The 14,690-nt window shown below is 38.1% G+C and overlaps 2 protein-coding genes across 2 annotated transcripts in view; one reads left to right on the plus strand and one right to left on the minus strand.

Annotated features, from left to right (window-relative positions):
- LOC130565442 (tyrosine-protein phosphatase non-receptor type 14-like) overlaps window positions 1-13,119 on the minus strand; it is a 42,297-nt gene extending 29,178 nt beyond the window's left edge. The window contains exon 1 of the mRNA XM_057352160.1: window positions 12,792-13,119. The gene's annotated coding sequence lies outside the window, so the exon portion shown is untranslated. The remainder of the gene's footprint in view (window positions 1-12,791) is intronic.
- On the plus strand, window positions 3,726-5,306 carry LOC130565473 (general transcription factor II-I repeat domain-containing protein 2-like). Its single transcript, XM_057352204.1, has one exon. The coding sequence runs from the start codon at window positions 3,726-3,728 to the stop codon at window positions 5,304-5,306; it is 1,581 nt and encodes a 526-aa protein (XP_057208187.1).
- Window positions 13,120-14,690: the final 1,571 nt, after the last annotated feature.

Below are 14,690 nucleotides of genomic sequence, written 5' to 3' on the forward strand. Positions count from 1 at the left end.
CACACAGACACACAGACACGTGCGCGCACATACACAGGTAAACACACTTTCACCTGCGGCAGAGAGCGCGTGTGGGAAAATATGTCGCGTCAACCACCTGAAAAGCAGATTAAAAAATTGCGTTTTTAAACACTCCCAGGGTGGTGAAAATACACATGCCGTAATAAAGTATTTTTAGCTGTCAGTCAGTTTACTGTTTGCTATATAGGTTTGTGACCGATTATAAAACATAAAAATATAGAGACAGCAGGTCCCCCCCCAAAGCCGTAAACCTAGGGGAAACACTGCAATGGTTTCTTCAAGAAAACTCACTGCCGCAAGAGTCGTTAAAAATGTGCTGCTAAAGCTCTTCAAAACAAAACATCAACAAGGAGAACAGTGGGAAAGACTTCTAGAAAAACCCACAACCACAAATGCAAGGTCTACATGGACAAACATGACTGTTTATAGCAGATAATAAAGTCCCCGTCTGAGGGCCTCTTCACATTAACATCAATATAACCGTTCATTTTCTACAAGACAGCGATCACAAGAATCAGTTCAAGAAAACAGACTTCTGAACAGCATTCATCACTTACTATAAACAAATGTATATATTCTGTAGAGAATGTGAGCGGTGTTGTGGGTTATGGGTGGTGGCCGGCTCTTGTTCTGGAGTTCTGGGTGGATGTTTACTGGACGAAGTCAAAAGAGGGAAACCACAATGTGGGCTGACGATGACATGTTTGAAGCCTGATATATAAAAAACCGCATGGATTTATTGAATAAGGGCAAATCCACTTATATTATGCAACAATACAGAAAATCATCTCACAATTGGACATAACAATGCAACTTTTTATGTTTGCAAATACACAATAATAACACTTTGTGATGGGTCATTCTCACTAAACCACAAATATTTTAATTATAAAACATATAATTCAGAAATAACAATTATCATAATAAACAAGATTGTGTTATCTACCTTGCACAAAGCATAATGTTAACATAGGAATAAATTATTTCGGTATTTTATTGTTTCTTCTGATGAAAATATCATTAACGCATCCTGATTTGTCCTGAGTGAATTTTTTGCTTGAATTTTTAAGTAAAAAAACAATTCTGCCATTCTGACAAAAACAAATGGATGTTCAACTAGATGTTCACATATGACAAAAAATAATTACAGAATATTTTATACAGTGTTTTCCATTCATTGACGAGACTATGGCGGCCTGCCATAGACTATTTTGTTCCGCCACACTCTTAAAACGAGCCGAATTGTTTTTCTTACAACAACATAACTATTTGTAACGTTGAATTCTGCACCGCTGTTTCGTTGTTGTGCCATTGTTCACGGCTAAAAATGCGTCCCCCTCTCTGTTGCTTCAGCGCAATGTGCGCAGCACACACACACACACACACATACTGTACATACAAACGCACGCTCGCTCGCTACTGTTTCAGCTTTCGCGGTTGAAACGCAGACACGTGAACTGGCCAGGATTTAAGACGTCGCCAAGCCATACTGAATACAACATCGTTTGAGGGAAGTAAAATCTAATGTTTCAGTATTCACTGCAGTTATCCACAGTACAAGCATGATTTTATCAGTGTACGACAGAGCAAACAGATAGCATTACCTCATGGCGTTAACATCATTATGTTCAGCTTCATCAGCTTCAGCATCATATTATTTCCAGCTAAAATAGCAGTCTGCATATAGGGACATTTGACATACACCATTTCTGTCATTTAAAATGAGCAGCGCGTCTACACAACGGAGCTGTACGCAGCACGCGCACCCATGACATTTATAATGATTATCTTTTGGTGCTATATCTCTAATATCCGTCCTTATTTAGCGCCAAAAGCACTTCGTTTAACCTTTTCCAAATCGCCAAAATAGTTCCGTTTTGTTTTTAATGGCAAATTATTCATGTTTCGTTTCATTTCGATATTAAGTTAATTTAGAAAAATGTTTGGAGTATTTTTTTGTTTGTGGCTCACGTGCAGAACGCATAGTTTGATAGCCAAATGTGCTGGAGCACGAATTTGAATTAATGATGTGAATGACACAGTTTAAACTGTTAAAATAGTTTAGAATAAATAAACAGTTAAAAAGTTATATTTCGTTTCGTTTCTTTATTAGGTTAGAAAAATGTTTTGAGTATATTTGTTTGTTGCTCAGGCACAGAACGTAGTTTGATTGCCAACCGCCAATTTGAATGATTTGAATGCATGATGGGCATGAGTCTGCTTAAATTCCTCCTTTAGCTTCGGCTGTCGCCGTAAGAAAAATAAATTATACGGGGGCGCGCCACACACGATTACATGCTGCCCTGTGTGTCACCGTGTCCAAAACTTGTCAATATATTTGGTTTGTCGGACATCAAGCAGCGCTGCTCAGACCGATAGGCGTGTACCGCAGGAGAAAGCGTCTGTCATTAATTGCTCTCGTGTTAGGTCTACGCAACTCGCGCATAAAGTTGAAAACACAATAAATCACAAACTTAACATTACTCTGTTGTGCTGAGAGAGTGTGCGCTTTTCTTACGGGTTAACTCTAAACAGTTGCCGCATCATAATAATGTATGAATGCTCTGGTCCGGACAGTAAAGTGATAGGCCTACTGCCATGCGGGGGAGTGGGACAATGGCACTGTGAAAAAGGCCTGATGCCCGGCCTGCGTTTTAATATATGGTAATATATAAATTAGTTCAACTGTTAAACACTTTTTTGCTTCATTTTTTGATGGCTCATGCTCTACATGTTTTTGACTTTTTTTGTTTGTGAACGCTCATTTTACCATGTATTATCCCCATTTATATCTATGGTGCCAATGATTAAATTACTACTATAGCTATTGTATTCTTATAGATTGAGTCACTTAATTGTGCTCTTAAAATGCACCAGATTGCAGCATTTACCTTTAAAATATGCTAAATTTTCTTATGGGGGAGCATGCACCTGGACCCTCCTAGAGAAAAATATGTTTAGCCCCCATAGTCTCACAAAATTCTGTGGGAAACACTGTGGTTAACTGGCCAATCATAGCACACCTCGCTTTTCAGAGCCATGAGCTTTGTAAAAAAAATTGTGCGTTTCAAAGAGGCGGGGCAAAGAGGAGATACAAACATGCACGATATGTGAAAGATACAGCATTTTTAAACCTTAAAGGGCTATCTGACTTCTTTACAATGATAAACGTACGGTCTTCTCATGCTTTACATCAGGGTTCCCCAAACTACGGCCCGCGGGCTGAATGCGGCCCGCCCCCACATTTGGAACGGCCCTCTGAACAATGCCAGAGACATTTAGAAAATTTAATTTTAAATATACGGTTTCACTTACAGTATATCATGTCTATATTTGATAATAAATATTGGCTTTCAGACAAAAATTTCCCTTAGTTATTAACATAGCCTAATTATTTGTTAAATTCACCTACCAACAGAATGGTACGTTCACATAACGTACCATCGCGATCGAACAGTTGACGTGCGAACCAGCAGAAAAATTCAAAGAGACGACAAAATGGCCAAGCGGTTGGGAAAGAGAAAGGTTGATTCAGAATGCAGGGTATTTAACCAAAAGTGGACAAGTGATTATTTTTTGTTCAGTGCAAAGAAGTGGCTGTTTGTCTCATCTGTCAAGAAACAGTGTCTGTGTTCAAAGAATACAATCTGCGCCGACACTATGAAACCCGCCACAGAGAAAATTATGCTAGCTTGCAAGGCCAAATGAGAGCAGACAAAGTGTTGAAGCTAAAAAGTGTACTATCAGCTCAGCAGAATACATTTGTACGCCAAACCCAGCTGAACCAGTCATCCGTTCGAGCTAGCTTTCAGGTAGCTAAACTGATTGCAACCAACGGTAGGCCATTCAGTGACGGCGAGATCGTCAAGAAATGTATGAATGCGGTTGCGGAGGAGGTGTGTCCCGATAAGAAAGATGTCTTAAATGCGGTGAGTCTGTCCGCAAGTACAGTCACCAGACGAATTGAAGAAATGGGGGATAATGTATATGCCCAGCTGCAGGAGAAAGTGAAAGAATTTGAATTTTTTGCATTAGCACTGGATGAGAGCAATGACGTGCAGGACACAGCACAGCTGCTAATATTTCTTCGCGGAGTTAATTCAAACTTTGAAGTGTCAGAGGAGCTAGCAGCCCTACAAAGTCTAAAAGGCACTACGACAGGGGAGGATATTTTTGGTAAAGTGTGCCAAACGATGGGAGAGCTGGGTCTAGACTGGTCTAAGCTGGCCAGCATCACTACTGACGGGGCTCCTAGTATGGTTGGCGCATCGAGGGGGCTTATAGGACGCATGAATAAAGAAATGGAGGAAAGAGGTCTAACCCCACTGTTACAAGTCCACTGCCTGATTCACCAGCAAGCACTCTGCTGCAAAGTTCTGAAGTGGGAATCAGTCATGAAGGTGGTGGTGTCATGCATAAACTTCATCAGAGCAAACGGACTTAAACACCGGCAGTTCCAAGCCTTTCTCGCCGAGCTAGAGTCTGCTCACGGAGATGTGCTTTACCACACTGAAGTCCGATGGTTAAGCCGGGGCAGAGTTTTGAGGCGTTTTTATGAGCTGCTACCTGAAATCAACACCTTTCTTCTGACGAAGGGCAAAACTGTCCCAGAACTGATCGACGCAGAATGGAAATGGGACCTCGCCTTTTTAACAGATGTGACAGAAATGTTGAACGGCCTCAACTTGCAGCTCCAAGGCAAGGGGAAACTAATATGTGACATGTATTCCCACATAAAAGCATTTGAGGTGAAAATAGCACTGCTTGTGGGACAAGTGCAAAAGCAAGACTTCACTCATCTCCCCGTTACCAAAAGTCTCTCAGCTGAGAAACCAGTGGCTCCATTCCCAGCTGAAAAGTCAGTGGAAGCGCTGGAAAAGCTTAAGGCGGAGTTTGACGTGCGATTCCGTGAGCTACATGTTCACGCTAAAGAAATCCGCCTTTTCCAGAACCCCTTTGCTGCCAACATTGACAAAGCCCCGCCTTCTTATCAGTTCGAGTTGGCTGAGTTACAGAACTGTGATATTCTGAAAGACACATTTAAGCCCAACGGTCTCATTGAATTCTATGCTTCCCTTCCTAACGAGACATACCCAAACATCAAAAGGCAAGCAATGAAGATGTCCACACTTTTTGGCAGCATGATGAAATCACCGATGAAAACTACAAAGGGTTCAAGACTCACTGATGAACATTTGCATCAGTCTTTGAGACTGGCTGTGACAGGAATGGAACCTGACATTGGACTTCTCACTAGCCAGAAGCAAGCCCACAGTTCACACTAATTAATATGCATAAGTAAATGTTTTGATTTTGAATAGCACTGAATATGAAAAAATGTCATTATGATAGTAATAACAATGCTCTTTTAATAGGCTATATTTCTCTCGAAAAGTAATCATTTGTCTGTATGGTGCATAACAAAATAAACTATTCTAGCATTAGGAGGCATAATAAATACATTTAAAATCATAATTAAATCTCCACAATAATACTAGTAGTCACTCCAACCCATGTAATTTTCTGTTACAAACCAACCCGGCCCCCCATTAAAGACAGGGAAAATTATGTGGCCCTTGCAGAAAAACGTTTGGGGACCCCTGCTTTACATGGTCAACGAGTTGGGCGTATTACGTAGTATTTCTGTGCTCGATACACTCCCCCAGCGATCATACAGGTTTCAGAATTTTTTTTCGAACATATAAAACTGTTTCGTAACAATTTTTCTTAGTCCCTTATTGGACAATTCTCCGGGAAAAGCACGCGGCAGCAAGGAGAGCAGGAGAAGGAGCATGCGCAGACGTCACTTTCACTTGTGTGCAGGAGAGAGAGAGCATACATTCGCGAAGTTCAGGTGTTTGTGTGTTCACTGCATTTGGGTGATGAATGTTATATAAACGGTGGATATAACGCTGGATTTGGAGGTGGTTTGAAACTGATATATGGAGCCGTCCCAGCGCTAAAAGATGCTGGACATGAACCGCATACAGTGAGTGAAACTGATGTCTGTGTTTTGTTGGCAATGGGTGCGCATGTGCTTTAGTTCAGCCTACCCCTCCCCCCGCACGCGCCGCATGCTTTCGGAAATAATCGTACAGCTGTATCTATCTTTTATAAATGTGATCAAACTAAATACTCTTCCAAGATACGACGTATGCGATACTACTCTATAGGTGCTCAAGATTAATATGAGATTGGCAGAATCAGCGTGTGTTAGGGCCGCTTTAAATTAACGCTTTTAAACCTGCCATACCTTGTTTTTAATGAATTAAAAAGGAAATTAGTTGCTGCGAAACTAAAATGAGTGTTGTTAAGAAAATCATGTTTGACATCTTGATACCAAGATTTCGTGAGAATCACCCCGATGTTGCTTTATTATTGCTTACAATAATAAAAACCAATCATGTCTCCCAGGTATAACATACTGTATGTGCTTTTAACAACAACCTGTTGTCTTCTCAATCAAGAAGAAAGACCAAAAAAAAAGAGTTCTACTGTATGTGGGACCCTCATATCTGCATGTCACGGTCCGATGCTACATCTAAACAGGAACATATAAACAACAAGCATTCACATACCAAGCATCCCAGACTTCTGTTTGTGTTTCACGAGAGACTGTGTGAAGCCGTGGCTTTTGATAGCTACTGAAATGCATTTTACCAAACCTTGCAACTTTATTTCTTCACAACAGTTTTAGTCTTCATGTCACGTTCAGCTAGAGAGGAGTAAACCCAGAACAACACAGATGACAGCTGAAATGTGTCGGGTCTTGTCGAGCTCTGGCTGTGCCAAGCTGATAGTCCATTTGGAGTTCTGCCCAGATTCCAGGCCAATAACACAACACACCTGGCACAGGAATGCTCCCAGATCTGTGTGTCAATGAGGAATCGCACAACGTTCACAACGGCAAGAATACGAGCACACGCAGGTTATGCACACCACAATTATAAGGGATGTGACACAATGGTTGACTAGTTGTTCAACATCAGACACTTAAAAGACATGATTCACAAATACCTGAGAGACGCTGCTTTTCTGAAAGTGTTTTGCACACAAAGAAAATAATTTACAAGTCGACTTTCATGTAAAGGACCTTTCACGACATGTAATGAAAATTGTTTACACTAGGTTTACACTTGAACCGCACGGTTCTCCACCAACGGTTCGGTTCATCTTAAATCTGACAACGCGTGTATAATATGGTTCGTTAAAAATTATAATGCGTAAAACAGACTGACAAAGTTCAGCTAATGTATGTTTGTCGATGGATACACATTTAATACCTACAACAAATCAAATAACGTAGACAAATTTCAATAGGATTGACGTATGCTGTAATATGACCATTTGTCATTTCTGCTTTCATCACCCGGGTGTTGTGAGCGCGCAAGTGCAGGTGAGACCTGAGCAGCACATGTTGCTGTTTAAACGACACTCATTCAAGCCTCGACAATTTAAACATTTAAGTGCAAGATGATGCAGAAGAAAACTCGCTTGCGCGCTGTGAGAAGATCTGACATGGCGCAAATATTGAGTTGTCTTTGAAGCGCTTAAACGGACAGATTCACAGACGAAGTAGGTCAACATGCCCCTCTTGTCGAGTATCTTAACAAACATAGTAGGTTATGTCTTAAGTGAACGGACGAAACAGACGAAAAACAACGCATGTGTACAGTATCAGTGTACTGGATGGGTTTCATTCCTCTTAAAGCGACAGCAGCATATTCCTGCTGTCTGTTAAAAGACAAGGAAATCACTCACTGCTTGTGACTCAATAGCTTCTGTAACTTCAATTACGATTCATCTTTATTTCATTTGTACATATGCAATGTTATGTTTTATTTGATGACTTTAATCCATTTCTACCTTAAAGCCACAATATGGAAGAATTTTGTTATGAAATATCCAAAACTGCTTACTTGCTCTGTGTGATATATTTCATGCAGTTGTGTACTTACATTATCCCAAATGTTCCCAAGAATGTGCAAATCCAGAGAAATTCCTATTTAAAATAATGGCCCGTCCCTAGTCTCCCTTGTATTTGTCGCATATCAGTGACTTAATATCCGGTGCTCCACACTACCCTCAGTTTCCGATTGTAGAAACTACGGCAACACGCAAATGCAGAAGTGGTTATACAGCATCTGTTGTTCTGTTATTATGGATCACGATTACTCTTTGGCGAGTAAAGGAAACCCCAAAAAGTGTAAACGTAGGCCAAATGAGGCAAGCAGGCTTATGGACAAACGAAGAAATAAAACAAGGATTAATATCCTTTTTAATATTAATAAAAGAGTTTTCTAAATGGAGAGAGCTTCGCGACCAACTTGGACTCGACAGAGACTCCGCTCTCGCATGTGTTTTAATAGACAGGTAAGCACATTTTTTTTATTGTACACAAAATACTCATGCACAGATTATTTGAATAGTTACCAATGGAGTTACCCTATGAAATACACTATATGTCGCACAAAAATATGTAGCCAATAACATTTTTAATTTACTTTTTAAACGACGACTGTATGACTGTTTCAAACACGTAAAACTGTGTAGCATTACGCTACCAAATCAAAAGAAAAAGTCCAATATCAGTAGCGAGCTAACGTAGCATTACAGTCCACGTTTCTTGCAAACTAATTCATTACAATGACATCAAATAAAATTCATTCATTACCTCGTCCGTGAACATGATGGGCGATCTCCATACGCCTCTGGATGGTGAAAACATCCCATAATGTTCCCATGTCCCATAATTCCACTCTCCTACATAACGTCATTTAGCTTTGCCTTTTATTGTTGTTTCGAAAGTGCGCCATCTAGCGGTCCAAATACTCCATATTGTGGCTTTAAAAGGTATATATGCAGTATCTTATTTAATTTTCTGCTTTGCTCTGTTGTTTTATTGGTGCTGTTACTTGTAGCTTGATTATTTGTTCTTATTTTTATTTGTCAGTAGTCCCTTTTCCCTGAACATAGCACAAACCGAACAGAAACCGTGACACAAACCGAACTGAGAGTAATTTGAACTGTTACACCACTAGTTTACACCAATTCATACTGTAATTGGCTGTGTCATCTCTCACCTGTGCGTGAGGAAGAAAGTGCTGTCAGACAGGTGAAGGTGGGTCTTTCTTTACAGTGTAATAGCATCATTTAGTTAATGTGGAAAATTAAAACAATTTCTTTCTAAAATACGACAGGAAGTCTTTGACCCATGACATACCCAACACTAGTGCCGGCAATGTACCTTTAAAGTCCCAGTGAAATCAAATCTAAGTTTGTTTTGCTTTTAGTATGCGTTTGCCTAAGGATATCTATAAACGAAAGTGCTCCAAAACACCAACAAAATTCACACGTAGAAGATCAAAGCATTCCAAACTTACAGTCTCTGCCAAAACGGTGCTGCACTTTTTATGACATCATCCTGCACTTCAGCTTATAATCAAATTCCATTCAGTAAAGTAAACTAAACAATATTGCATGTTTATTTTTCCATAAATCTTAAGTCTGTTTTTGCCTGAATGACATTTATTAAAATACACAACTTCGATCCGATTCGATTTGCGCCTGTTTTTGTGCAATTACATTACATTACAAGGACATCGTCATAATGCTTATATTACACCTGTGTGGCTTTATAGATTGTTTTGTAAAATGGTAAAGTTCATTTTTACATAATTTATCACGTTTATTGTATTCGTTTTTAATAAAGAGAACAAAACAAATGTTTGCCACGTTTATTTACTATTACATTTATTACCTTTAAAAAATTACTTCATATTTTTAAAATACAACACTGCTATATATGACATTCATTTAATCTCAAAAGTAGAAAATAACTGCCAACAAGAACAAACACAAGTGTATAACGTACATTTGTGGCATTAACGGTGTGAGCGAGTGTACACTCAAAATCAGAATGCATTGTGGGTAAAAAGTAGTGAACAAATGTAGGGAATGATTTTTTACTCAGAATTCGGACAACACTACAAAATGGCAGACACCCGATATAGTGCACTATATAGGAGATAGGAGGCGAATTCGGACACAGCTAAAGTCTTAGTTTGTTTATTTTAAAGAGATTTTTGTATTATTTTAAATTACATGTTTTATTTGATTTGGAATTTGTTTTAAAATTGCAGTTTAGTTTTGTTATCGACATAAAATATATTTTTATTTCACAAAGAAATGTGCAGCATTTAAGAAATAATAAAAGGGCAGTTGTTAATTTATCATTGGTCTCAACTCATTTTATAAAAATAAACAGTGAATGGATCGCATCGTGAATCGCATCGTATCGTGAGCTGAGTGATTTGTTACATCCCTACTCAAAACAAATGCTCCAGTTCTTTATCACTGCACACTAAAGTGCTTGCTCTCTCTCATGCTCTTAATAATGACATTCAGCAACACGTTCAAACCTGCTCTCTGCTCCTCAATAACAACCATTACAACTGAGAGTCAACCTTTACTTTAACCTGTGTTCTGCATTTGTCAATCACACAATCACACCACTAACTCCTCTGAAGAATGACTTGTGTTTTCTGCTTAGTTAATAAAGAGAACAAAAGCTATCCACTCACCGGCCACTTCAATAATGCAAATATATAACCAGCCAATCACGTGACAGTAACTAAAAAATAAGTCATAAGTATCTGCTGAAGTATAAACAGCATCTGAATGGGGATGAAAAGTAATTTACTCCAAGTGCCATTTCTTGGCACCTTTTGGGTCCCTTGACCTTATGGTCACAGTCTTTTAACATCTTCTTCCAACCAGACAATTTTACGATATGTCATAAAGCTCAAATCATCTTTAACATGACAGAAAGACACTAATCTAGCCAATCACCAGATCAATCTAATAGAGATCTTGAAGGTGATGAAAAAACAGGCGATTCAGATGATGAATGTGCAGCCGACAGCTCTACAGAAACTGTGTAATGCTGTATCACATCAATACCTTAAAGGAAGAGGTTTGCAGCATCTTACTGAATCTATATCATGAGGAATTATCACACTTTTGAAGTCAAAAACAGGTCAAACACGGTGGTGTAGTGACAAATAAGTGTGTATGTAATTGTGTATACACTCGTGCTTTATCAAACAATATGTCAATGTGATATCTTTAATGAAACCTATATATAATGTACAGTATAACATAAGTGAACCATTTACAGTGGCCACGTAACCTATATTTGGACATACAAACCATGCTAAAGTGTGAGAATTGCATTGTATTGCTCATAAGCGACAGAAGTATCACTTTTCTGAGCCAGTGTCCTAGAGGAACAACAAGTGTAGTTATCACATACTCTATATGTATTTACTATAGGTATTCACTATAAGATTCCTATATCCTCAAGTGTTTTGAACCTTTTATTAGTAAATATTGCAGTTTATCCATTTTCTGTAGTAGTTAATACTTCAGAATTAGCATAGAATTTTATCAATTCCAATTCCGCTTATCGATTCTGATTCTTGTCAATTCCCAGTTTCGATTCCAAAGTTGTAAAAAATGAAGTCAAAACATTTAGATATCAACCTGTATGGTCATTTAGCCTGCTTATTGACTGGTTTGCAAAAAATATAGATATTTATGAGCACCGTTTGGGGTAAATACACATAGTCAGACTTATGCATACAACTATAAATATCATGGTTAAACTGTAGTTACTATAATAAAACTACGGTAAAGTTGTGGTTACTCTGCTTTACTGCAAATACCAGTTAAACTATGGTTACTATAGTAGAATAAGGTAAATATTCATAAGGGCTTTTATTGAGAGATCAGCAGAACAGATGCACGTTTCTGTAAATGTGCACACCGGAATTGATAAGAGGAATTGAAATTTTATTTCATATCAAGTATCCGATTCCTAACCTTCCGACTGATTTTCGATTCCCAACCCTATTCGGAATACTATACACCATACTTTCCTATATTAGTGTATTGCTGCAGTATACTAACTACAGTTTAGGCCAACTATAGAAAAAGCTATACATTATACTACATTATTTTTCATATGGCTTGGCTTGAGACGTGAAACTTGTTTTATAATGCATAAGTGCATTTAGGCCTGTCCAAACACTTCTGCGCCACTATATGTTCACTTTTTCAACACAAGTTTGTGTGTGTTTCGTTCTGCAACGCTGCATGATGAAATTGTGAAGCGTGTCTTTACATGTTCATCCCATTAAAGAAAGAAAGAAGAAAACAAGCTCTCAACTATTAAAAACCTTTTAGAGGAATGGAGCCTGTATAGTATGAGAAATGTTTTATAAATACAAAATCAACTCTTTATCTTCCACAGAGTAAAGCACTGCCACATGAAAAACATAATGCTGTATTTAGCCTAGTATTTACTCAAGTAAACTGTACTTTTTGCAGTTTTCCTTCCAAACTTACTACAGCTTGTCAATTCAATATAAAACATTGCGGTATACATTAAAAAAGTATGATATAGGATACTACAATTGACTGAAGTTTGCTATTGTAAATACATAGCCTAGGCTACTACAGTATTTAAGATCGTGCATGCGTGTGAGAGAAACACGATCGATGTTTTTTAAGTGATTCAAGTTTATAAAGTGACAATCGACAGAAAGGAAAGATCGTGTCTCATCGAAATAAACCTCTGAAACACAACATGAAAGTCGCTTTACGGCGGCAAATGTTGATGGAAAGAAAGCCTGTGGCCTTCACGGCCGTAAAACAAAGTGGGAAAAGTCTCAGAGGAGTCTGTAAGGATGTGCGATTTTCACACTCACCGTGATCTCCGCGCTACATGTCGCGTCGACAGACACACAAACACTCCAAATAAACGGAGAACTGAATGAAACAAGAGCGAGTAATCCTAGAGAGCATAGAAATATAATCCTTCACGACGAATCCTTCATCAGACCTCATGCACGGCTCAGGCAGAACTCGTGGAGTGACCGCGAGTTCTCATCTGGATCTCATGTGGATCTCCTGAATGCGGTCTCCTGCCCTCCTGACATCAGGAATGAGGAATGTGAGGAATGTGAAGAGGAGAAAGAGCTGGAGTGTGTGCAAACAAAGCTACTTGTGTGTGTGTGTGTGTGTGTGTGTGTGTGTGTGCGTGCGTGCGTGCGTGTGCGTGCGTGTGTGTGTGTGGTCTTGTTAAACCCTACAGTGTGGGGACATTTGATACCAGTAATTATTGACATTGTGACGACATTTTTAGTCCCTAAACAGATTTTAAGATCATTTTCATTTTAAAAGATCATTTTTTACTTTATCTTTCCCCCTATCTTGCCTTTGAAACATTAGTGGAGTAATTTAGTGTAAACTAGCATGGTCAACATTTCCTTTTTTTGCAATGAGCTTGAAAACGATCGTGTTTTACGTACATACACATACTAATGTATATAAATATTTCACAAATGAATATACATATTTAAAATGGTTTGTTTAATTCCCGTTTTAAATTGAGTTTAATAGAACAACAGAATAATAAAAATCTATTTAATTTGAAACGTAATCACAACAAAAGTACTCTCTATTTGCAAATTGCTTTTCTTTGTGAATCTAAAAATGCTATTGAGCTGTTCAAACATTCTCTAAAACATGGCTAGGCTATACCCAATAGTTGTTTTTGCTTGAATTGATACAAAACTTAATTTAGGTTATTTTTAAAAGAAGATTTATTTATTCATTTAATTGATCAAATTAAATGAAGAGCAGTGCAGGTTTGTGAAACAGACCTTAAAGTGACACTTCACCCAAAAATGAATTCTGTCATCATTTACGCACCTTCGAGTTGTTCCAAAACTGTATAAACTTCTTTGTTCTGATGAACACAGAGAAAGATATTTGGAAGAATGCTTATAACCAGACAGATTTTGACCCCATTGACTACCATAGTAGGAATAAAAAACAATGGTAGTCAAAAGTGCCCCAGAACGGTTTGCTGTCATACATTCTTCAAGATATCTTCTTTTGTGTTTAACAGAACAAAAAAATGATAAAGTATTTTTTCCAACTATCAATGGGGGGAAAAATCTGTCTGGATAAAAGCATTCTTCCAAATATCTTTCTCTGTGTTCATCAGAACAAAGATATTTATACAGATTTGGAACAACTAATGATGACAGAATTTTCATTTTTGGGTGAAGTATCCTTTAATGGTCCTCAGACTTTTCTAAACATTTCAAGCCTTTTCAATCAGATCAGAACATCCTTGATCCTTGACCAACATATTTGATTTGTAGGAGTTTTACCTTATTTTATCGCTTATGTTGAATAACTGTAAATTATGTTGAGGAACCTTTAGAAGTTTGTTTGGATCCCCTAGTGTTTGAGAAAAAAACTGCATTAAAGACATCAGGCTCAGAGCTAATGCATTCACTGCTTCTGAATCAAAGCAGGTCAAACACTTAACCTTGCATTTGAAATCAAACTCACACACTTTTTGCACAGTGTTGATTGCCTCACATTTTTGGTCCTGAACAAAAATATGACAACACGCAACTTTACCATTTTCTAAAATAATGTAAAAATGTGGGTTATATTATGCACAATGCTTAATGGCATCTTAAAATTATGAGATGTAAGAAATAAAACATAAATAAGCATTTTCATGAAATGCATATTTTATTATTTGTAAAAGTAGATAATTCCATAGTTGTGCTACCATCTGGTGGCCC

The sequence above is a fragment of the Triplophysa rosa genome, linkage group LG15 (assembly GCF_024868665.1).
Source record: "Triplophysa rosa linkage group LG15, Trosa_1v2, whole genome shotgun sequence".
In the NCBI taxonomy this organism is placed as follows: domain Eukaryota; kingdom Metazoa; phylum Chordata; class Actinopteri; order Cypriniformes; family Nemacheilidae; genus Triplophysa; species Triplophysa rosa.

Coding starts and splice junctions, on each gene's coding strand:
- LOC130565473 (XM_057352204.1), top strand. CDS start 3,726: ATGAGAGCAGACAAAGTGTTGAAGCTAAAAAGTGTACTATCAGCTCAG.